At 39.2% G+C, this 26,926-nt stretch overlaps 1 protein-coding gene across 1 annotated transcript in view; it reads left to right on the top strand.

Annotated features, from left to right (window-relative positions):
* The first annotated feature begins 2,174 nt into the window (after positions 1-2,174).
* The window catches only part of nkain4 (sodium/potassium transporting ATPase interacting 4), a 135,132-nt gene continuing 110,380 nt past the window's right edge, over positions 2,175-26,926 (top strand). The window contains exon 1 of the mRNA XM_062053725.1: positions 2,175-2,690. Coding sequence (XP_061909709.1) covers positions 2,637-2,690 — 54 coding nt within the window. The 5' untranslated portion in view covers positions 2,175-2,636. The remainder of the gene's footprint in view (positions 2,691-26,926) is intronic.

The raw sequence follows: 26,926 nt of genomic DNA, 5'->3' as shown, positions 1-26,926 counted from the left end.
AGAAATAAAATATCTGAACTCACAATTTGTAGAACCCATTCAAGCTTCCGGGGTATCACAAGATGTAGTTTGTCTTTAAATATCCTTCTTGAAAATGGCCTTGCAAATATATGTGTTGTCTTGTCTAATAATAAAAGATGCAGACGAGGCGTGTTGAGTTCTTAAAGTTTACTCCACAGCCTGCTCATCAAAAACATCTTGCTGCAGGTGGCATGTTCTTCACTACTGTGGCATGCTGGGTAATCGAGTTCTTATGTTACCTAGCTCATAACGTCACAATATATATCTGCCTTCGGCCAGCTAGAAGGCCATACTGACAACAACTCGTTATCTGATTGGTTATCACAACTGTCTGTCAAGTGTTTGTGCCCGTTCACTTACAGTGCAAAGACGCCTGCATTGTTGATTCTGAAGGCTCTGGCAGATTTGGTACAGCATGGCCACATAAGCTATCTGAATTCTGATTAGAGAAAAACTCTATAACCTAAAAACAACAGCTGGAAGGAGCATAATATGACACGAAGATAATTTGAATACTTTTAGATATTTAGTGAAAGTAAATTAAAAATTACTTTTATCCATACTTGCCAACCCTCCCGTTTTTAGCGGGAGAATCCGGGTATTCAACGCCTCTCCCGACAACCTCCCGGCAGAGATTTTCTCCCGACAAACTCCCGGTATTCAGCCGGAGCTGGAGGCCGCGCCCCCTCCAGCTCAATGCGGACCTGAGACTGAGTGGGGACAGCCTGTTCTCACGTCCGCTTTCCCAATACGCTTGCAAGTTCCAAAACGAATGGAAACAAGAATTTCAGTTCATCCAGGACAGTTCGAAGGGGAAGGTGTATGTTGCCTGTAAATATGTAGAACAGACTTCTCCATTGAACACGGTGGCCGAAATGATATACTCATCATGAACGGAGAAGTTAAACAGGACAATACTGCCATCTAATGCAGTGGTTCTCAAATGGGGGTACGTGTACCCCTGGGGGTACTTGAAGGTATGCCAAGGGGTACGTGAGATTTTATTTTAAATGTCTGTCAAAAATAACTGTGAAAAGAAATGCAACAATGCAATCTTCAGTGTTGACAGCTAGATTTTTTGTGGACATGTACCATAAATATTGATGTTAAAGATTTATTTTTTTGTGAAGAAATGTTTAGAATTAAGTTCATGAATCCAGATGGATCTCTATTACAATCCCCAAAGAGGGCACTTTAAGTTGATGATTACTTCTATGTGTAGAAATCTTTATTTATAATTGAATCCCTTGTTTATTTTTCAACAAGTTTAGTTATTTTTATATCTTTTTTGCCAAATAGTTCAAGAAAGACCACAACAAATGAGCAATATTTTGCACTGTTATACAATTTAATAAATCAGAAACTGATGACATAGTGCTGTACTTTACTTTATCTATTTTTTTCAACCAAAAATGTTTTGCTCTGATTAGGGGGTACTTGAATTAAAAAAATGTTCACAGGGGGTACATCACTGAAAAAAGGTTGAGAACCACTGATCTAATGAATAGCCAACGGAACACTGAAATTCAAGTATTTCTTTTATGTAAATAAAATAAATAAATAAATATATATATATATATATATATATATATATATATATATATATATATATATATATATATATATATATATATATATATATATATATATATATATAGCTAGAATTCACTGAAAGTCAAGTATTTCATATATATATATGAAATACTCGAGTTGGTGAATTCTAGCTGTAAATAACCACGCCCCCAACTCCGCCCCCAACCCCCCACCCCCGACCAAGCCCCCCCCACCCCCCACCTCCCGATATTGGAGGTCTCAAGGTTGGCAAGTATGCTTTTATCTTTAATTATGATCATGATTTCTGGTTACCGGTATGTTAGGCCAGCAGAGAAGGCCTTGCTGGCCCTGACGGCACACCACTGCGATATAGCACATACAATGTCCTTGTTGAATAATTACACTGTATAAAATGCGCTCCATAAAGCGTATTTAAACATAAGGCCACAAGATGGCGGCTCTTCACCATCCCCACGTTTATAATACACCTCCATCGGAGCCACACTGTAGCCATTGAATTAAAATCATCAATGTCAATATTTTCATGGTTATTCATTTACAAATGGTACCAATGTCCTGTACTGTACTACTTTTCAGAATGAAGGAATCAAAGGAAAAGACCCCAATCACCAAGTCGAATACAAATTGCATTAGTTGTAACAATTTAAAATATACATGCGAGAACTTTTGCTGTTTACCTTCGTAGCCAAAGCTGAAGGAGAGCAGGGGACGTCCCCAAGCCTGATCCCAGCCCCCGGGTGGACTTGTCCACAACACCGCCCTCTTCCTTCATCTACCGGCCGAGTCCCTCCGTCTGCCAGCCAGTTGGTTGGGAAGCTGAGCTGAGACCGGTCCGGTCGGAGCCGAGAGAGGAGGTAACAAATTATACCTATACCGCTTAGCACGACGCCGTGGTGGTCTGTGGTCGAGGACAACGCCCGAGGGGAAGACAAGCCATGAGAGTCCGGTTACTGGACCAAGATTGAGTGTTATTGGAGCTCCTCTGAGCGGGGTTTCAGAGCGCTTCTCTGCCGGCTCCCGAGTTTGCCATTACGGACACAATGGGCTGCTGCAGCGGGCGGTGCACGCTTATTTTTATTTGCACCTTACAGCTGGTGAGTTGCATTTGTGTCTTCTTTTCTATCTTTCAGAAATATTGGGAAGCAGTGTCTACCTTACTTTAGAACATTTACGTTTAAATTGATGATTTCCTTTACTGGGTTCATTGATGGTGCAAACTTAACAGTAAAAGTTATTCTAGCACATATACTAGTCCCACTTTTAACTTTCTTTTGAGTTTCTTTCAAGTGGCTTGCTGTTATGAGTACAAATGTGTTGTGTCACAAAGAGTGACGCTTAGGTGTAATGAGTCATCCTACAGCATGAGATTCCAATCTAATCCACTTCATTTATATAGCACATTTAAACAACAAAAATGTTTCCAAAGTGCTGCACAAACATATTAAAAACAAGATTCAAACACTATCCTTAGCTCCACCAATGACTGAATAAAAACTAAATAAATAAATATAAAAACAATATAAAAATAAATATGAATAAAAAACGATTTTAAAGGGTGAAACCAATTAAAATAATAAATAGAAATAACAATTTAAAAAACACAGAGGAGCACACAAGCCCAGAGAATAAAAGTGGGTCTCAAGACAAGACTTAAAACACTCCACTGTGGGAGCAGTTGGAACATGGAGGGGCAGAGTGTTCCAGAGCTTTAGGGCCAACCACAGAGAAGGCCCTGTCTCCCCTGGTTTTAAGTCTCGTCTTGGGCACCACGAGCTGGAGCTGGCTTTCGGACCTCAAAGCGCGCTCAGGAGTGTAAATTTGGATGATGTCCGAGATATAATGAAGGCCAGTCCATGCAAAGCTTTAAAACCAAACAGCAACATTTAAAAACATTTTTTTTAAATAAATAGGGAGCCAGTGCAAAGTCTCAAGAATTGGGGTTATATGCTCGCGTTTCCTGGCCCATGCTAAAAGTCGTGCTGCCGATTAAAATATACAGTTTAACTGTATTTGTGGTTCAAAATATATCAGATTGCATGTCATTGTGTAAAATTTTAAAATTAGTGCATTGTACATAGTTAATTTCCTCTATAAAGATACAGTTTTCGATAATTTTAAGGCTTTTGATCAGTCTGTGACATTTATTGAACTGCTGCACAGTCACCATGCTTCCCACTGACTCATTGTTATTTATGATGATATTTAAGGAGAGACTTTTCACAAAGCACTCCCTCAAACATGAAGTTTTATTTGCAATTAAAACTTTTCTTTACTTCACTTACAAATGGAAACATTTTGATACTTTTAAAGGGGACCTATTATGCAAAACCAAAGTTTCTTACCTATTGTACCTGCTGTACCCGTGTAACTGGGATCTGCGTAAGTCCAGAAAATTAGAAATCAAAGCATGGATGCATGGCGGAGATATATGGAAGAGTCTTGCATTCCTTCTTAATTTCTCCAAACGAGGCATTTGGAATTTGCCCAATTTGTGACATTTTTACCATTGGTGACATCAGCGGATATCTCCATATATGGTGAAGTTTTACCTGGAGAGCTTTGCGCGAGTCCGGCATTGTATTTTGATGTTGTAGTCAATAAGCTCTTTCTTTTTCTTTTTCTCTATCCTCATTTTGTGGGGCAGACTGGCTCATACATGCATATGCATCTTCCGCTGTTGCCATATCTACTACAAAGTAGCCTATAGTTCTAACGTATACCTCTGTCAGTCGACTCAATATGGAAGCGATAAAAACTACAACATAGCTGATGAGGAGAAGACACAGTCGAAGTGGAGGGATGTAAATAAGAGCGCCCAAAGAAGGGTGCATCCTGAAGAGATGGTCAGAAAGTGGTTTGAAGATGGTCTGTAAAACATAATCCACACACAATTTGGACCAAAGAACCACCGTTACATGTTTATGTAGATGACAAGGAAGTGTTTTAAAATGGAGAAAAAAAATCCCCTTAAAGTCAGTCAAAATGCTTCTCTTTTGTCACGAGTTAGTATTTTCTTTAAAACAATGCATTCTTCCACTGTGTCATGCCACTGAGACACAATAAGATTCCCATTAAGACTATACTGTGGTACCTCAACTTTAAGGGGTTATTAGCATTAGCTAGAGATCTACATAACTCTGTTTTTTCCCATGGGTGTCAAGACTTGGTCTATGGCGTGGTTTGCTCTCCCGTGGTGCAAAATAATTGGAACGAACGTGGCGTGCAGGTAAAGACATAGTTTAATTATAACTATAAACTACAAAGTACAAACAAAAGGGTACAAACAAAAGGCGCTCACAGCGGAGGTAAAAAAACTTCACTAGGAAAACAAAAGGCGCGCACAATGGCGGAGAACTATGAACATTAAACAAACAAAAACTTACGTGACAAGAGATGAAACAAGAACTAACGAGACAAGGAACTGTGGACATGGCATGAATGGGTGAGGACGCCAGGACGAACAACAGGAAAACAATGGACTTAAATAACACAGACATGATTAAAGACAGGTGTGTGAGTCGTGAGGACAGGTGAAAACTAATGGGTTGCTATGGTGACAAACAAGAGTGCACAATGAGTCCAAACGTGGAACAGGTGAAACTAATGGGTAACCATGGAAACAAGACAAAAGCAGAAACTAAAAAGAGTCCAAAACCAAGTAGAACATAACTTAAACAAAACATGATCACACAGATGCGACAATGGGAATAAAGAAAGTGGGCGTGAAGGACAGTGCTGAGAAGAAGCGGAATTAAAGAAAGAAATAATCAAAAACATGACTGAAGCAATTTGAATGTATCATTGCAGGTCTGCACCATACTGAAGCAGAATGAGACTAATGTCCTTTAAGAATGTAAAAAAAGTATCTAAACAGTAGGGCTGCACGATTAATCGGCATCAAGGTTTTAATTAGTGCGAAAACGTAACCGCAAGAAATTGTGGTTTTGTTTTTGAGTTACATTTGAGTGACAAACATGTTTGCCAATCAGAATTGTTGAGTCTCGCGTTTCTTTGTCTCTCGCTTTAAACAGGGAGAGAGGGTGCATTGCGCTCAGCACCTGAGCACGTTTATTTAACAGTCGCATTAACTAAATGCAGTGAGCCCTCTTTTCAGTCATCCACAATCTTTGTCTCGGTGGGCGGAGAGCAACTCAACGAGACCGCCAGCGTTATACACACATGACGCACGTACAGAGAGCCTCGCGACTAGCTCGTGAAAAGTTTCGTAAAGTAACAAAAATTAGGAGGAAAAAAATATGGTTAGAAAGCCAAATGTCCTGTTGTGGGTGTACTTCAGCTTCAAATCAGATGGGCAATATGTGCCTCTCAACACAGACGAATGAGTGAGAATGCGGTGATGGCAGCAAACAAAAAGACAACGTCCGACTTTGCTTACAGGCAGGGGTACATTTTACTTTTTTGTTTGTTTATTTAATTCGGATAACACATTTATTTACCTCCCAATTACAGTACAATGGTAAACAATTATACACTAATGAGAAATAAAGGTTTATATCCTTTTAAATGGTTACTCAAATTAAGATTACATTACATTATTAACACTGTATAGTTTTTATTGATTATGTATTCAGTTTAAAGAAGAACTGCACTTTTTTATAACATTTTGAAGATGGATGTACTTTTAAATAAATGTCTGCTTACAATAGAGCCAATAGGAGCTCCACTATTTCGTCCATAAAATCCGAAAAATAACAATTGAAAAAGCGCCATCATAACTCTATTTACATTTTGTGACTTGAATATTAACACAGTATTAGTGATATTGTTATTATAAGTGCTAACGCAGACAAACTATTTATAGCGGCACCGTGATCCCTAGCTTGTGTGGCTATGCTGACACCGTCGGCTGGTGAGCTGCTTCCTCACTTCGGTGCTCGTTTAAGTTTATTCCAGATCATAAATAATGTCACTCATCTTGATAGAAGGATGAGGACGTAGTCCGACAAGCTGGTACACTCTGACAGCCAATTTAGAAATTGGAAATTGGAAATGGCGAAAGACACAAAAAGACGCTTGGTTCTACCCCCCGTTTTCTTTGCAAGGACTATGAGTCCTTCTTCATCTAAACGGGAACGTAACACAATTTTATCAGTCGGGGACAGTAAGTTTTACGACGTTTGTTGGCTCGAAGTCTGCAGTGAGTAAAAATCAGTGATGTTGTTGAAGAAAAATGCGAGAGTTCGATGTGTTTTTGAAATTACTGCGCCACGCATGCTTAAAATGAGCAAAATATGTAAATATTACGTCCTATTATAAATGTGCCTGTTACTACATTACATATATACTTACATTATGTATATACAACATTAATGGAGGTGTTACAATGTTTAAGGGCTTTTATAGGCAGAATAGAGCGACTCCCATAGGCTCCATTGTAAGCGGACTTTTGATTACATTTATTTACTATTTAGAATGCATAAAAAACAAAATCACATGTGTTCTTGTCTTACATAAGCATTGTAAATGATTGGCAAAAAAGAAAAGAAAAAAGGAGCAGTTCCTCTTTAGGAGCATGATTTAGACAAAAGCTCTGAGTCTGTCTGCACAAAGCCAAATATTTTTAAAGTAAATTATTGCATATTGTTCTAATGTGTGGCACCTTGAGACAAGAATATGTTGATTGACAGTCTGAAAGTAACACCGTTTCCTTTACTCGTTATTTTAGCAGTTTTATGCATTTATATGCATAAAGTATAAACATTGCAAATCGAATCACAATCGCAATTTTGGAGGGAAAAATCGCAATTAGGTATTTTCTCAAAATTATGCTGCCCTACTAAACCACGGATATTTATACATGGAAATATGGAAAAGCTGCTGATGGTGTGTTTGTTTGACTGCGGTCCACTCTCCTTACATCACTTCAAAATCTACCATAGTAATACTGTTTTGTTTTTATTCTATATATCTAAGCCAAAAGTTAGTTTTTCTACATGTAAGAAATGTGCTGGTTTGGAGGGTCAAATACCAATTAATTTCTATTAATTACAATGAGAGACATTAATTTCAGATACAGGTGTTTAAACCTGTCTAAACCTTGTGCATGTGTGACACAGTTTGTGCCCTTTTAGTTTTGTAAGCATCGCAAAGTCTGTTGGGGTTTGTAAAGATTAGATCACCCGGCTTATTAAAATGATAGAGACTCACTCCTGGTTAGCTCACGCAAACACCAACTATGAACCCACCGTTAGGGACACACCTGTTCCCCCTCGTACCCTCCACTCAGACTTCAGACCTCATTAGAGAGAAGGACCATTTGTTAAGAGGTTTATAAAGCTGTCAGCGAGCCAAAGTAAAAAGTCCCTGAAGACTGCAGGAAACAGCTTTATTTCCCCCCGGCACTATTTCTGGATGACCTCACTCTTCCTGTCTGCAGAAACACACACGTACACTTTCACATTTTTCACGACTTTAAACTACCGTACAAAGAGGGATTGTGTTAAACCTTACATGACCTTTCAAAATGTGACAAGGTTTAACATGCATTTGTGTAGCTGTGTGTGTGCTCGTATGAATATAAGTAAAGTGAATGGAATTTATATAGCGCTTTTTTCTCTAGAGACTCAAAGCGCTTTACATAGTGATACCCATTATACATCTTTAAACTACATTTATACCCATGTGGGTGGCACTGGGAGCAGGTGAGTATAAGGTGTCTTGCTCAAGGACACAACGACATTGATTAGGATGGTGCAAAAGGTACAGAACCCTCTAGTTGCTGGCACGGTCGCTCTACCAACCGAGCCACGTCGCCCCATTAATATAAATAAATAAAAATATACATGCAGTGTGGGGCCCAGATTAAATGTATGAATTGGCAATAATCAATGTTATTCCCAGTCTTATATAGGCTAAAAGTGCCATTAACAAAACAACATAGTCTTACTTCTCAGATGTAAAAATAGCCCTCGTGAAACACCGTGTGTGCTAATTATCTAGGCTGAAAGCTTGGATCAAACCTCTTTCGGCATCTTGGCCATCATCTAATTGAATTATGGTTTGCTTTCTTCATCAGCGCAGAGATTCTCTCTCCGGGATGGAAAGCAGCTGATAATGAGGCTGTATTGATCGAAACGCCCCGGTTCCCTATCCATTCCGGAGCCTAACTATTCCAGACAGCAGGGCCGTCTGGTTGTTTAGAACACCAGAAAGTGGTTATAGTGCTGGCAGGGAACTGGCTTTGCTTAATTGTTCTGTTTGTACTCAGAGGAGCTTGTTTTGTCTCAGCGGCTTGGTTGTTACATAAAAATGACCTGGCATGAAAGCGTTTCGATTGGACATATTGTGAACATATTGTGAACATCAACAAGTGGCTGTGATGTTGAATGAGGAGAAATGATGACCCTTGATTGATGAAGGTGCCCTTTGTATTGATCATGTTGGGTCTTCAGAAAAGGCTTGATGTACACTTAATGCATACTAGGGTTGGGCGATACAGACGATATACAATATAAATGATGAAATGTGGCAAACGATAAAGCTTTTAATACTATTGTTGTATCGTGGTGATACATGTTGATGACACATTCTAGCGGTGTCATGCAAATGTGACAGCGAGACTCAAGCGAACACATGTCATGATCCGTTGTCCGTGTCGTGGCTTAGTTTATGTTTTGTATTATTCTTTTGATGTTTTAGTCTAGTTGTGCCCCCCATGTGCTTGTTAGTATTATTGGTTGCACCTGTGTCTTGCACTGGCCCTGCTTTCCTCCAATCCACTCTCTCCTTCCTCTTGTGTTTAGTCCAGGTGTATTCAGTTATTTAATTAGTCAGTGTATTTAGTTCTCTGTTTGCTGTCTTGTGTTTGTCCGATCGTTGTATATCTTTCCCTCATTGTTGGAATAAACCTTGTGAACAGCACAACCGTGTTGCTTCACCTTGCCTCCTTGCTATTGGGTTCTCCTCACCAAGCTTCCACATCCACAACCGTAAAAGTAACATTCTCGCTGGCAACTTATGTCCCTCCACAGTGCAAGTCCACTACTGGGTCAGCAATCATCTCCTCCAAGGTGGCAAACATATTTAATTTCTTACAAGTATTTTTATCACTGGAGTACAAGGATTAGCTAAACATGCTATACTACACACTGTAGGGGGATATACTAACGGCAAGCTACAGCTCTTGAATATAAACAAAGGTAGACGGATCAGTACAAATATCGACTGTAACGATACCAAGTAGCATAGTATCAGGATGAAAACCACAGTGGTTGGATCGATATTTTTTTATATCAAAACATCTTCTGCTGTTTGTATTACGGTTTACAAACTCAGGAAATAGGTCCCTGTATATACAAGGGCTAACCAAATGATTAAAATCAGAGCCAAAAGTAGGAAATAATTAAAAAATATAAGAGATATTGTTACACTATCATACTGATTGTTTGTCTGATTATAATTGTGATCAAAAATGAATTATTTATGATTTTGAAAATTTGAAGTATCAACATTGGTATGGCCAATGCTGCCCGTAACTATTTAGTATAGGATACCAAAATTTGTTCTATCGCCCAAAACTAATATCAACTATTAATACAACAGAAGTGATTATTAAATTTAAAGTATAGATTGAACAATGTTACAGCCATACATAACCAGATATTAACAGTAAATTAACAAGTAGATTTATAATAGTTTTAAGAGAATAGTACCACCAGAAATGACATACAGTGGAACATCAATTTATGAACCCCTCTGTTTGCGAAATTTTCAGTTTACTAACCTTTAGGTCAAGCAAAATACTGTATGCCTCTCTGTGCGATCCATGTCACGGTGTGTGAATGCTTATTTAATTTTGTGTGCCGCTGGAAGCCTTAAGGCGCTGACATTTTGATGATATCACTTCAAAGTACACATGGGCCAGGGCCATTTTGGAGTGGCGTAGCCCCGTACGTCACTTCCTATTACGAAGTCCGTTACTTGGTCGTCAATTCTCAGTGCTTCATATATATATATGTTTATATGTGTGTGTATATATATATATATATATATATATATATATATATATATATATATATATATATATATATATATATATATGTATATATATATATATATATATATATATATATATATATATATATATATATATATATATATATACATATATATATATATGTCTTAATTAGATTATCCAAAAAATAGTGCTCGATACCTTTGTAGAGCGTAATATGTATGTGTGGGAAAAAATCACAAGACTTTCATCTCAGTGCTTCATATATATATGTTTATATGTGTATATATATGTGTATATATATATATATATATATATATATATATATATATATATATATATATATATATATATATATATATATATATATATATATATATATGTTTATATCACATATTAGTTACACATTTGAAGTTGAATTGCTGACATGAACGGACTTTTACACAATCATTTGTTAGGACACATTGAACATATTGTAAGCAAATATTAGAACGATCCAACACATTTCCCATGACAAAAAGCAGTTTTTTTACATTATGTGTATCGTATTTTTCGGACTATAAGTCACAGTTTTTTTCATAGTTTGGTCGGGGGTGTGACTTATACTCAGGAGCGACTTATGTGGGAAATTATTAACACATTACCGTAAAATATCAAATAATATTATTTAGCTCATTCACGTAAGAGTCTAGACGTATAAGATTTCATGGGATTTAGTGATTAAGAGTGACAGATTGTTTGGTAAACGTATAGTATGTTCTATATGTTATAGTTATTTGAATGACTCTTACCATAATATGTTACTTAACATACCAGGCACGTTCTCAGTTGGTTATTTATGCGTCATATAACGTACACTTATTCAGCCTGTTGTTCACTATTCTTTATTTATTTTAAATTGCTTTTCAAATGTCTATTCTTGGTGTTGGGTTTTATCAAATACATTTCCCAAAAAAATGCGACTTATACTCCAGTGCGACTTATATATGTTTTTTTCCTTCTTTATTATGCGTATTCGGCTGGTGCGACTTATACTCCGGAGCGACTTATACTCCGAAAAATACGGTAATACATAAAGGGCCTGATCAACTACGATTAAAATACCAAGCGCTAAATAGCATGTGCAAACTATAAATATTGCATGTACAATAGTGAGCGTGTTGCAAGTGAGCTTTTCTTGATAACAAGTAAAAAAGTAGTGCAAGCCACCCTATTTAAATGAGGATTTTGAGTGTACTACCAGCACTGCCCAAGGATACACTCATTTCCCTGCACATTCATAGCATCATACCCAACCTGTGCTGTTTCGTTATGTTGTGGAATATGCAGCACAAACCTTCTTTCTTGGGCAATATGCTATAGAATTGCGATCTACACAACAGAACCTATTTTTAGCATTTCGAACTGATATCCCGCTAATTTTAGGCTGAATGGTGATATACAATATATTCCAGTATCTTAAACAAAACGTGCAAAGTGCTTAAGGTTGCTTAAGTGTTTTATGGCTAAATAACCAGTGTTGAGAGTTGGGCTGGGCGATATGGCAAAAAAAATGATCCCGATAATTTTTTTCATATCATCCGATCTTGATTAATATCACGATTATTTAAAAAATAATTTAAGTGGGATTGTCCCAGGCAGGATTATAACGACTACCGTTGCATCCTTACTGTTTACTATTGCAGTATCTTGTAACAAACATTTTCGCCGTGTTTGACTGAGCTAATATATGCTCACAGCTGACAACTGTCATTTTGTTCATATATATAATTGTGCTACCAAGAAGTGCAATGGTACAGATAACCCACACTCTGGTCCGTACTTTGGTTTTAGGGCCACAGTTTTGCTTCTTTTTCAGTACATTTTGTGGGAGTAAAGACAACTTTTTTTTTCTCTCAAAGTTCTTTTGTTATTTAGCTTGTCATCAAAAGTGCATTCTGCAGTAAACAAAGTATCAGTGGTGTACTGAATGCTACAAGATTTTTACGTCACTTCTCACCAGTGCTTTGGCAAACGGCAAGCGGTGACCCAAATTGTGGAGTTTTTAAAAACTGAAATACTGTAGCATATATTGAATATAATAAAAGTACAGTTCGAATTTGAGGTACTGTAAAATAATGTGTACCAACACATAAAACAAGTTTAATAATTATTGCAGGAACAAAATGTTTTTTTAATCTATAATCTCAAAAATGATTTGAACACAAAGTGTCTGTGTGCAGAGTTTTTTTTACTACATGTTATATCAGAGGAGTTGAACCTCTGCAGAAACAAACGTCTGATAAAAAATATTTAGATATAAAAATGCCTTTTTCTGATTAAATTAGTGGGTGTGTTTATTCCCCCAGTCGGGACTATAGAGACTTTTGTGAGTGCCTGCATGTCCGCATTCAGGGCAGGATTACTGGTGCGCTGCAGCAGATATTGAAACTAAAACCTGTCACTAAAGCTGCTGCTCTTTCTAAATGTTTTTTTAAATTTATATGCTAGTGTTAGTCATATTTCTTTATTTTGTTATTCTGGGCTGCACTTCCAGCTGTGTAAATTGAAGAGGCACAACGGTGATTGAGCATTAATTATGTTGTGATGGGCCTGATTTCCGCGCAGTGGAACGGGAGGTCGCACACGTAACATGGACACAAACATTTCCACAAAAACACACGCAAACACACACATTCACAGACACACATAGGATCACGGTCAATAAAGGTGGATTGTTCCGTGCAGGATTATGCTGAGCATTGTTGCTTCCCTACTGTTTACTACTGCGGCAACTTCTAACAGACAGTTCCGCCATGTTTGATCAAAGAAATATGCTAACAGTTGATAACCGTGATCAAACTCAAATTTATCGCGATCAACGATCACGATCATATAATCGCCCAACCCTAGTTGAGAGTACTCCGATTACTTTTTGTTGTAAGTAGTAACGTAACGTGTTGCTTATTCTTATAAAGTAATTAGTTAGCCATTACTATCTCGAAGCAGTTTTCGTTAATTTCGTTCATTAACGTTAGGTTTATAGCCTCACGCTTATGCGCGGGAACAGATGGAGCGTCTACTCGCACACTTTAAGGCTATGTCTACACTAAGCCAGATAACCCCTTAAACAAATAATTATTTAGCCTAAGCCTCGTTTCAGCCACACTAAACCAGTGTTTAAGGTCCCCCTCCTTGGACAATCTTTTACACGGGTAAGTGCGCCGTGCATTTCTTGAATCTCCGTCTCTTAGCTTTGTAAGGACTCATTGATCGTTTACAAACTGAGTTTGGAGAGGAAGTGACGCCAGAAAGACCACGCCCCACACAGGAAGTGACGTCAGAAAGAACGCGCCACAGCCAGCTTCATAATAAAGCCTGTGTTTCTCATTCTTCTACATGTACAGACGCTTGTGGAAATCACACATTAATACCTTAAGAGAAAGCGATTGCAGTTATTTCAGATACAACACATCTCAGACGGCAAGACAACTTTCAAATGTCCAGGTCAGCTCTGATTCTACTTACCAAAAAACTTTGTCCATTTGTCGAAGGAGAGTCAACAAGAATGCGGGCTCCCGTGGATGTGATAAAAAAGGTAGCATGTGCTTTGTATTACCTGGCCGTCGAGGGAAGACTAACTACGGAAAACGGCGAATGCTTTTGGACTGGCAAAGCAGACTGTATCAGTTATTGTCCGCCACGTATGTCGCGGACTCAACGTCTAGGTCCAGAGTATATAAAGTCACCAAAAACGAATGGACAATGAAGGTGAAGGCAACAGAGTGAGGAGTGTCCTGACCAGATATCTAGATCCCTAGATTGATTGTTGTGACGTCAAATGTTCTTTGTCACATTGTGTACTTTTGTGCCCAATAAAGATTTGATTAATTTATGATGGCTTGTCTGTCTATCTGTGTTGGCCCTGCGATGAGGTGGCGACTTGTCCAGGGTGTACCCTGCCTTCAGCCCGATTGTAGCTGAGATAGGCTCCAGCGCCCCCCGCGACCCCGAAGGGATTAAGCGGTAGAAATGGATGGATGGATGGGCTCAGGTTTGATTCACTACAATAGGGACCCACAGCACGCTGGATTCCAGTTAATTGAAATACCACAACACTGGATATTGTTCAGATAAGTTACATTTAAGAACTTGCACACAAAGCAACACTGCCGGTGACTATGACGTGTGCACTTTCCGTGCATGCGTATTAGGTCGCGTAGCGCCGGCTGATGGAGGGAGGAAGGGGGTCTTAAACGACCATTGGGTGTGTGTGGACAAGGATAAGGTTAGGTGGGATTTACCCTGAATAACCTGTAAACGGGGCCTAAGCCGAGGAGTAGCTAAACATTTGACACACCGTGCAGCAAAGAGGAGCTATCGCTAGCTGCTGTGCTTTGTTGCTAACAGAACTGAACAACATAAACAAATGAGATTAGTGATGCAGTTGCTGCAAGGAGAGATACAAGTTATTAAGCGAATTGGTGTAAGTATCAATAAAGCTGTAGTCACTCACTAATAGCCAAATGCAGTCGCTGACCAAAGCATTGCATCACTTGGGAGTCGAGAATTGTTCTATCAGAGGAGGGGAAGCATTTTGGGTACGCACACTCGCAAAGCGTGTTGTACTTTAGATGTCAAGTGGGCCCAGATTACCCTCTCAGAGGAGAAGAGTGTCTTTGAAAATGCCAGAATGCCCAACAGTCAGGCATACAGGCTCCTCCTCAAGGTTGTTGCAGCCACAGAGGTAAAAACACAGCTGTCATCGCGACTTCAATTAGCGACTTATGCATTTGAGTAAAGCTATTTTTTTGTAAAAGGTGGGTAGATGCAGCTTCAGAAGAGTCAATAAGACGAGGAAAATGTAAAATAAAGCTGTCAAGGAGAAGAAGTCAATGTTTCTAAGGAGTCAAACTACCCATAAACACAGTGTGTGTGTTATCTTGCATCACACTGCCCACTTTTACTCAACTTTTGATGGCATACAATATCTACAGAAAAATAACTAACTTTGTAGTGAAGCCTCCAAGAGGGTTCAACATAAGTGCTTCCAGGGAAAGTTTTTCAGCGAGCAGCAGATACTAGCGTTTCTTCTAGAAGGCTAGACATTATCCTTTGGCGGGTTGTCATCTCCCACACATTACAAGAGATTTAGGCTCTTTAGGCCCCTCCACAACGTGCTTCTACTGCTAACTGGTTTGCTCAATAGAATGTTCATAATTCTTGTTGAATATTCATGAGGAATTTTGGATGTCAGTCAACATTTTGTCCCTCCTGCCTTGTCGGTTTGAATTCATGTGCGCTGGCAACCGCGTTCATATATTGCCCAGCCCCTTGATAATGGACTGATATCAGTGCATTAGGCTGCTGTAATTAAGATAAAGCACAGAAGCTGGCAAGTCGCACCATGACAAAACATCCCATGCTTTCAGGCTGAGCAACCTGGGTGTTGGACTTACTGCCTATGTCCAGCCCAAATAGCTAAACTTGATATATTTGGAAATAGTGTGAAATCTGAAGTTTTAAAAGTATGAACCGTTCAATTAGATTGTCATATACATGTGTGATCAATATAACTAACTGTATTTCCACAGCACAGTCTAGTGCAGAGGTCTCAAACTCAATGTACCTGGGGGCCACTGGATGCAGAAACTGGGTGAGGCTGGGCCGCAAGAAAAGATTTCTTAAAAAAAAATCTAACATGCACTTTTTAATGAATTCACCTTCTTTGAATGGCTTTCCCGCCCTAGCAACCATCTCACTCACCATGTAGCTAGCTAGCTTTGACTGCTGCATCACTCTTTTCGCTTGCTTTCGTGACGAAATCTTGTTGCCTCAGTAGACTGGTTTTAAAAATTTGCAACCCGGTTCACTCTCTCATCTCCCTGGTATTTTGCATACTCCTCAGCATGTCTAGTTGTATAATGACGTTTCAAATTGTATTCCTTGTGCACTGCAACTTTCTCTGTATCAACTACAGAAAAGAGCTATAAGGATTATTCATAAAGTAGATTACTTAGAACACACTAACATATTTTTTATTAATTCGGGTTTATTGAAATTACAGGAGCTAGTAAAGTTACAGACATTATGTGTCATGTTTAAGGGTAAAAGTAAAACATTACAAGCAAATTTACAAAAAATGTTTGTCATCACTTCTGAGAATGAAGAGCATAGAAGAAAAGGTCATTTCCAACATCAGTATTCAAGGACAACTTTAAAACAAATGTGCATATCAGTGGTGGGGGTTAAACTATGGAATTCTCTTTACGATGAGATAAAAGATTGTAAAAATATATTCCAATTGAAAAAATATATAAAGACAGAACAATAAGATCATATGGACAGCCATAAGTGTTTACATTTTGCTTTATATTTATTATTTGACTTATTTTTTGCCTGGTTTTGTATTTGTTTTGTATCATCCCGTGAGGTGTATATTACTTCTTTTGTTTTTTTTGTTCGGTTTGTACATCATGAAGTTTTGCACTTCCTGTGGTTTTTTTTGTGTTTTTTTGTTTGTTTTCATTATATTTGGATGTAATTGTTGTTTTATATGATATCATTAAGTAAGACTACGTATTATGTTGAAGGGGGCAGGAAAATATAAGATTTTTCTTCATCCTGCTCCTTCTCAGGCATTGGTGTGTAAATGTATAATTGAATAATTGAGGTATAATTGTCTATCGATCAAAGATGCACATCAATGAAGGAGATACATAGAAATGAAATGAAATAAGACACGTCGGGGTGCCCCTGTGCTCAACAAAGAAATATTGCATCAAAAATCGTCTCTGTCTGGAGCCAATGGGGGGGGGGGGGGGGGTATTCGCCGTGGAGTTTACAGTTACGGTAGCACAATTAGCCCCGAACGGGCTAACATCACCACTAACGTGTTACACGTCTGATTCGCCCAGCGACTCTCTGTCGGATTATCAGCGCTGGGGTACAGTGCACCACACTTTTGTATTGTCGCTCGGTCCTTCAGCAGAGTGCTTTGGATGCTACGGGAGCGCTCGTCTTCCCCGCCCGGACTATTTACAGCGGCGCCGGGGGCGGGAGCGAGCAGGCGGGCGAGCGAGCGAGGGAGGTAGGGAGGGAAGGAGGAAGAGCGTGTGCAGGTGTCGTGGAAAAGCGGCAAAATGTTTCTCTGCTTGCATCACGCAAGTGACGTCAATGCATACTTGCCAACCTTGAGACCTCCGAATTCGGGAGATGGGGGGGGGGGGCTTGAAGTGGGAGGGGTTGGGAGGAGGCGTGGTTGGGGGTAGCGGGGGGGTTTTTGTAGCCCGGAAGAGTTAGGGCTGCAAAGGATTCTGGGTATTTGTTCTGTTGTGTTTATGTCGTGTTTAGGTGCGGATGTTCTCCCGAAATGTGTTTGTCATTCTTGTTTGGTGTGGGTTCACAGTGTGGCGCATATTTGTAACAGTGTTAAAAAATAAATAAAATAAAATATGACCACCCTCAGTGTGACATGTATCGCTGTTCCTCAAGTATGTCTTGCAATCATTTGCGTGTGTCCACAGAAGCCTCATAAAACATGTGTCTGGGCCGACACGCTGTTAGTATGGAGAAAAAGATGATGCGCTGACACTAAAGGCAGTGCCATCACGGCACACCCTCGATATTGTTGAGAGCCTTATACCACATCGTGATTGGTAGACTCCTTCAACTCCGCACACAACGCTGTCGAGTGTCATTCATTTAAAACTTGCGGGCCGCAGTAACATTAAACTTTCATAGTAAGGTGGGGGCCGCAAAATAACGTCTCGCAGGCCGCAATTGGCCCGCGGGCCGTGTGTTTGAGACCCCTGGTCTAGTGGATGTTTGTAGGCAGACCACTGGGAGTGAGAAAGTAATTGGTTCACTCAACTCTGGACTATGATTCATAGCCTTTGAAGAGAAACAATCTGTCTGTTTGTACAATTCAACTTTTGGCAGATTGAAAAGGACAGGCCTATCAGATTCATCGAGGCAGTTGAATATGTTGTTTGGGTATGTAAGAAAGATTTTACCATACAAAGGCACTTCTTGTACTGAAACACCAGCGGAATGTGTGTATCATTTTTGTGTCCCCAAGTTATATTATTATATTTTCATCCCTTTGTTTAGGTATGTTTTCGATTAGGGTTTTACCAAACATTCGTTAATAAAATCGGCCAATATTGATCGCAAGTATTTTTAAAAAAAATCGATTTATCGTGAATTCACTATTAACAACAGCAACATACTATTTAAATTTGTTCTTTTATTCTATTTCATTACTTACAATTGTTGGCGCAAAACAAAGTCAATAGGAGATGATAACTAAACAAAAGCAAAAGCTACTATCTACAACTCATTTAAATCCTTTAGGTTTTGCCCTCAAAGTCCTCCTGTGTCCAGGAAATTATTCCCTGTGATTGTAAACATTAACAAAAATAGAAAAACTTTTTTTTTTGAGCAAATGATAATATCGACCCAATCATTCCAGTATCCATTATTAACTAACATTGGTATTGACATGTTTCGCCTCATCAACCAGTGATAATAATACTTGATAATGATACTTAAGAAACTAAGAAATGCAGTTTATTTGCTGAAATGGAGGTGATTATTATTAGTTTAGGGGAGTGGCTCTATACTGTGTATGGCGATATGCAATTAGATGATAGCCGCTTGTCAGGCAAGGGACTAAAAATAAATACAGTCTCAGCCAGAGTATCAATGTTTGTGATCGTCAAAAAAACCCATGTTTTTTCACAAAAGTTTATCAATCGGCAAATCCCTAATTTAATTTGATAATTTTTTTTAGGATGACTTTAAAACTACTTAAGATATTTCCATAAAACATTGTGGATTACTGCAGCATGCACCAAAAAGAAACCATTCCAGGGGTCCAGGTTCTAAAAATTCATATATTATTTTGTCATACCGCATGTTTTAACATTTTCTGGAATTCCCCGGTTAGTAATATATGAATTTAGGCATATGCAGACAATGGGTATCAGTTATGATGAATTTGGTGCTCATCCAATTTCCGCCTACCCCCACTCAACTAATGGTTACCAATGAATGGGGTGCTTTGATGGCTGTGGGAAAGAGTCATCAGCCAAATCTGAAAAAAGCCTCCTGGCCTAGTTTTCCCTCACTGTCATGCCACTAAACGTTTCATTACATTTCAGTACAGTGGAACCTCCAAAGTTGTAACAGCATACATGCAGTGTAATTTAGAACTTAACCCACATTACCTCAAAAAGTATGTATTTTCAAGTTGATCTATCATCATGAGTGCATTATTGTAGCATGCTTTACAAAACGTCTATCCTGAGATCTGATTCCACTGCAGAGAGTTCTGGTTGTCAGGAGATGATAGTGCCACTTGACAACAGAAGTTATCTCATGACAATTTACAAATCCACGCTCCTCTTGCAAGAAAGAAAACTAAATTGACTCTACATGAGCAAGTTTTTGGCAATGGACGCAAGGAAAAACTCCCTTTTCCGGAAGAACCCTCCAACAGAACCATGCTTTGCCATTATTACCCCTTTAGGAGAATGTGTTCATCCCACAAAATTGCAAAGGCTGATAGAATCTTGTTGTGTTCCAATACCTCCCTAACACACTATTTGTTACATGTCTTTTGTTTACACAATGCCTTTAATTCTGCCTGAACTCCGAACTACTATATATTGTGTAGTCCAGTGTTTTTCAACCTTTTTTGAGCCAAGGCACATTTTTTGCGTTGAAAAAAATCCAAAGGCACACCACCAGCAAAAATCATTAAAAAAACGAAACTCAGTTGACAGTATAAAGTTGTCGACGCAGTTGTTGGATATGACTTTAAACCATAACCAACCATACATCAATATAGCTATTGTCTCAAAGTAAGTGTACTGTCACGACCTGTCACATCAGACTGTGACTTATTTTGAGTTTTTTGCTGTTTTCTTGTGTGTAGTGTTTTAGTTCTTGTCTTGCGCTCCTATTTTGGTGGCTTTTTGTCTTTTTTTGGTATTTTCCTGTAGCAGTTTCATGTCTTCCTTTGAGCGATATTTCCCGCATCTAGTTTGTTTTAGCAATCAAGAATATTTCAGTTGTTTTTATCCTTTTTTGTGGGGACATTGTTGATTGTCATGTCATGTTCGGATGTACATTGTGAACGCCGTCTTTGCTCCACAGTAAGTCTTTGCTGTTGTCCAGCATTCTGTTTTTGTTTACTTTGTAGCCAGTTCAGTTTTAGTTTCGTTCTGCATAGCCTTCCCTAAGCTTAAATGCCTTTTCTTAGGGGCACTCACCTTTTGTTTATTTTTGGTTTAAGCATTAGACACCTTTTTACCTGCACACTGCCTCCCGCTGTTTCCGACATCTACAAAGCAATTAGCTACTGGCTGCCACCTACTGATGTGGAAGAGTATTACACAGTTACTCTGCCGAGCTCTAGACAGCACCGACACTCAACAACAACACATAATTTGCAGACTATATTTACTGGTTTGAAAAAAATATTTTTAACCCAAATAGGTGAAATTAGATCATCTCCCACGGCACACCAGACTGGATCTCACGCCACACACAGTGGTTGAAAAACACTGGTGTAGTCAACCCAGCAAAGCCCCAAATGTCACTGAACAATACATGCAATACATTGAAACCTATTTCCAATTCAAGGAAGCCAACCTCTTAAACTCTTTTGGCATCAATGCAAGTTGTCCCCAAAACAAAGCCTTGAAAGCTTTTGATGTTATCCCTCCAAGTCATTTCGGACCGACCTCATTTTCACTTTCCTTCCACAGATCCTTGAAGGATATTTAGCGCAACGCTTGTTGATCTTGTATTGTGGACAATGTACTCGTATTATCTTTTAACCTGCCCTTTGTACAGCACTTTGGCTACCCCTGTGGTAAATTTTAAATGTGCTTTATAAATAAAGTTGATTTGATTTGATTTGATGTAGCAAAGTTTGTGGTTTTTCTCCTTTAAAGGAGAGTTTTGTGTGCTCCAATGGCTGTAGTTATTTCACTTCTGATGGAATTGGAATTTAAATTTTCCTGAGGGAACTCTCCTGAAGGCATCAATAAAGTACTATCTATCTATCTATCTATCATTAGTTCCATGAGCTGTGTGTGGTACTCTCAGGAGATGATAGCATTTAGAAGAGGCTTACTTTTACTTTAAAGACGCCGTGCAATAGTATGTCAGCAGTGTGTTTACATTGGAAGAGCTGAACTTGTCTTATTTCATCTGGAAACTGTCTTTTCCATTTTTAAGGTGTTAAGTAGAGTGCATGTCTTTGTGTGTGCTTTTTGCGCTGTTTATGGGACCCCTGCTGTGCCTTTTTGAGTGTGCTCTTGACCCAGACGCGTTTGATTGTGAAGTGTGAACTAAGGCTGAAACGACGCGTCGACGTAGTCGACGTAGTCGACGTCATCGGTTATGTAAATACGTCGACGCCGTTTTTGTGCGTCGACGCGTCGCATAATTACGTCACACTACCGTCATGGCGGAGCGCAAAGCAGACTGTGCGAGCGAGGGGAAAAACGCACGCCAAAAGTCGTCAAAAGTGTGGGAGTATTTCAATACACAGCCTAATAATGTTGTTGTATGCACACTGTGTCGAGCGGAAATGGCCTATCATAGCAGCACAACGGCTATGAACGAACATTTGAAAAGAAAACCATCAACCATCAACTAGTCAATCGTCCGCGTTAGCATACGTTGTCATCATTACACAAAAACATGAACGTGTCATTTGTATCTGCTAGGGGTGTAACGGTATGTGTTTTGTATTGAACCGTTTCGGTACGGGGCTTTCGGTTCGGTACGGGGGTGTACCGAACAAGTTTCTAAGCTAAAGCTAACTTTAGCTGCTAAAGTCTTAACAAGTTGCTTTGCTCCTCTGCCTCTGTCTCAGCACGCAGCATTGTCCCACCCATACAACCATCTGATTGGTACACACGCAGCATTGTCCCACCCACACAACCATCTGATTGGTACACACGAAGCATTATCAGCCAATCAGCAGTGCGTATTCATAGCGCATGTAGTCAGCGCTTCAGCGTCGAGCAGATAGGTGTTTAGCAGGTGAGCATCAGGCAGCGGACTCTCCCCAAATGATAATAAACACCTCCCAGTCAACTACTAGTAACATCACTATGAGCCCGTTGACCTACTAGAAACTTAAACTGCAGCTCAGCTCGCTCGCAGTCCTGGTTTGAGGTGAAGGCTAATTAGCTCTCAGTTCCAGCCACATCGACCCCTTCTGAGCGCCTATTTTCAGCTGCTGGGAATATTGTAAACAAGAAAAGAAGCAAAGCAAGTAGACGTGCTAACCTTTCTTCATTACAACTGTTAGTCACTCACTGGAATGAGTAGAATTGGTTATTGTGTACTGTGTTGGACTGGATGTTTATTTTGCACATTTTAAAAGCAATACTTAATGTTTACAGTGCTCCAGAATATTTAGATTGGCACTTTTTTGTATTGGATGTTTATCTTTATCTTTGCACCTTTTAGCAAATAAGCAATACTTTCACTTTTGTTGAAATTTTTACACTGTTGTTACAGAATATTTCGTTTTGCACTTTTTTATATTGGATGTTTATCTTTATTTTTGCACATTTTAAAGCAAAATAAGCAATACTTTTACTTTGGAAATGCTTATACTATTGCAGAATATTAAGATTTGCACTGGATGTTTACTTTTATATTTGCACATTAAAAAGCAAATAAGCTACTTTTATTTTTGTTAAATGTTAAAAGTTTTAAATGTTTACATTGTTACAGAATATTTTGTCATGTTGTTGTCAATGTTGACTGAGTGGCCATACTTTTTTTTTTGTAAATAAAAGCCATGCCTTTTGAAAAAACTGGCCTACTTTTATTTTTTCATCTTCATTTTAAATAAAATAAAATAAAAAATAATCGGTAAAAGGAAAAATAATCTATAGATGAATCGAAAAAATAATCTATAGATTAACCGATTAATCGAAAAAAATAATCTATAGATTAATCGATAGAAAAATAATCGTTAGCTGCAGCCTTAGTGTGAACATCCTCATCTTCCACAGACAGGTCCTGCCATTATTACACCATTGCCACTAAACAATGTTGGTTAACAGTGTGAGGAAATGTGTGTGTGTGTGAGTGTGTGTCGAAGGTCGCAAGGCAAGGTGACTGCATAATACATTCACTCACACTCAAATTCGTGGAGCCCCCCTTCAACCCCCACAACCCCCACGTCCCTGATGTGTCATTGTTTAACTTGAGAGTCCAATGCAACCTGGGTGTATAATGTGCGATGTGAGGCAATGCTTGAATGTTTAATTGATGTTGATGCTCAAGCCCCAACATATACTGCAGTGCAAGATGCTCGGCACACCTCTCTATTTACCCCAGCTCCATTGAGATCCCAGGTTTGAATATGCTTAAATTATTGATTAGGGAATAATTTATCAGCGTAGCCAGATCCTCTAGACATTCTTGACGGATGCAAGTAGAAAGGTAGAGGGGGGGGGGGCATAGCCATGTGGGTTGTTTCGCCCTCTCGCTGTCATTGGCCAATTAGGGGCTTGACCCTTGAGACCTGAGATCCCAGTCTCGTTTAATGTTCTCACTCTTTCTTTCCCATGTAAGGGTTGCCAAGGAAACATATGCAAATACCATACACCAACGACACATAGAGTACATTTACACAGCAGTGATGAAGTTGAAACATGAATTTGTTTCTTCACAACACAAATACTGTAAAGAGGTTTTCTGTAAATAAATTATTACAGGGTTTCCCCGAGGTTGCATGGTGGGGGCGTGGTGACCATGACGTCATCGTATTATTTGCTATGATAAGATTTTCTTTCAAAAAAGCTCAAAAAAGGTGTACATAAAAACCAATTTGGGTTATTATTAATTAGTATTAACATATATTTTTTCATATTATATCGTTTTGCTCTTTTTTCAATTGTTGCTGATTATTGTACAATGTACTTTGTTGAAAATTGTTCAAATATCTAGAGACTTTATGTGATCTTTTTCTTTATTAAAAACGATTAGTAACAAATTTAGCATCTTTTGCTGGTGGTATTATAAAATGTAGTCATGTTTAGAGACTCTACTTCTGTCCCTCAATGTCCCCGACATAATTTGACTGCTTTTGGCAGTTTTGTAGCTTCAGAAGACTGTCGATTTAAATCACAGATGTAAATGTAATGCAATTGAAGGCCATTTTAGGGAAATTTAAGACCCACTGGCAAAGTCTTTTCAATTTGATTGGCTTATCCATCCATCCATTTACTACCGCTAGTCCCTCTTAGGCTTGCGGGGGGCCGAGCCTATCCCAGCTACACTCTGGCGGAAGGCAGGGTACACCCTGGACAATTCTGTTAGATATTCTAATCAAAACGTTATCAGGAGTTCAAGGCTCTTAATTAATAAAGGCTTAGTGGCCACATGCATGGACAGCACCTTTTAGCTCTTATTTCCAAAATTGTGTACACTACTGAATTGGGGTCTTTTGGCCGCTTATGTGGACACTTATCCTGCCATCTGGTGATGTCAGAAGAGTATAACATACAATGGAATTTGGAAAAAAAAAGTGTAAAAATAAGAATTAGCATGTCACTAAACATGAAGTACACGTTTGTGTACTTATGGACTAAGTACATCATATCAAAAGATGATTCTTAGTTTTTATTCTAATTATCAATCAATCAATCAATCAATGTTTATTTATATAGCCAGTGTCTCAAAGGGCTGTACAAGCCACAACGACATCCTCGGTACAGAGCCCACATACGGGCAAGGAAAACTCACCCCAGTGGGACGTCAATGTGAATGACTATGAGAAACCTTGGAGAGGACCGCATATGTGGGTAGCCCCCCCCCCCCTCTAGGGGACACCGAAAGCAATGGATGTCGAGTGGGTCTGACATAATATTGTGAAAGTCCAACACATCAGCAAAAGTCCAGTCCATGGTGGGGCCAGCAGGAACCATCCCGAGCGGAGACGGGTCAGCAGCGTAGAGATGTCCCCATCCGATGAACAGGCTAGCGGTCCACCCCGGAGCAGAGTAGAAAAGAAACGGCAGATCAACTGGTCTAAAAAGGGAGTCTATTTAAAGGCTAGAGTATACAAATTAATTTTAAGATGAGACTTAAATGCTTCTACTGAGGTAGCATCTCTAACTTTTACCGGGAGGGCATTCCATAATATTGGAGCCCGAATAGAAAACGCTCTATAGCCCGCAGACTTTTTTTGGGCTCTGGGAATCACTAATAAGCCGGAGTTCTTTGAACGCAGAGTTCTTGCCGGGACATATGGTACAATACAATCGGCAAGATAGGCAGGAGCTTGACCGTGTAGTATTTTATACGTAAGTAGTAAAACCTTAAAGTCTCATCTTAGGTGCACAGGAAGCCAGTGCAAGTGAGCCAGTATAGGTGTAATATGATCAAACTTTCTTGTTTTTGTCAAAAGTCTAGCAGCCGTATTTTGTACCATCTGTAATATTTTAATGCTAGACATAGGGAGGCCCGAAAATAAAACGTTACAGTAATCGAGACGAGATGTAACGAACGCATGGATAATGATCTCAGCATCGTTTGTGGACAAAATGGAACGAATTTTAGCGATATTACGGAGATGAAAGAAGGCCTTTTTAGTAACACTCTTAATGTGTGACTCAAACGAGAGAGTTGGGTCGAAGATAATACCTAGATTCTTTACCGAGTCACCTTGTTTAATTGTTTGGTTGTCAAATGTTAAGTTGGTATTATTAAATAGATGTCGGTGTTGAGCAGGACCGATAATCAGCATTTCCGTTTTCTTAGCGTTGAGTTGCAAAAAGTTAGCGGACATCCATTGTTTAGTTTCATTAAGACACGCCTCCAGCTGACTACAATCCGGCGTGTTGGTCAGCTTTAGGGGCATGTAGAGTTGGGTGTCATCCGCATAACAGTGAAAGCTAACACCGTATTTGCGTATGATGTCACATAGCGGCAGCATGTAAATACTAAAGAGTGCAGGGCCAAGAACCGAACCCTGGGGAACTCCGCACGTTACCTTAACATAGTCCGAGGTCACATTGTTATGGGAGACACACTGCATCCTGTCGGTAAGATAAGAGTTAAACCAAGACAAGGCTAAGTCTGACATCCCAATACGCGTTTTGATACGCTCTAATAAAATATTATGATCAACAGTATCGAAAGCGGCGCTAAGATCAAGAAGCAGCAACATAGATGACGCATCAAAATCCATCGTTAGCAATAGATCATTAGTCATTTTTGCGAGGGCTGTCTCCGTAGAGTGATTTGCCCTGAAATCGGATTGAAAAGGTTCACAGAGATTGTTAGACGCTAAGTGTTCATTTAGCTGCTGTGCGACAATTTTTTCGAGGATTT

Source organism: Entelurus aequoreus, linkage group LG07 (assembly GCF_033978785.1).
Source record: "Entelurus aequoreus isolate RoL-2023_Sb linkage group LG07, RoL_Eaeq_v1.1, whole genome shotgun sequence".
Lineage (NCBI taxonomy): Eukaryota > Metazoa > Chordata > Actinopteri > Syngnathiformes > Syngnathidae > Entelurus > Entelurus aequoreus.
The sequence above is the reverse complement of the archived record's forward strand: the minus strand, read 5'-3'. Positions and strand labels throughout refer to the sequence as shown.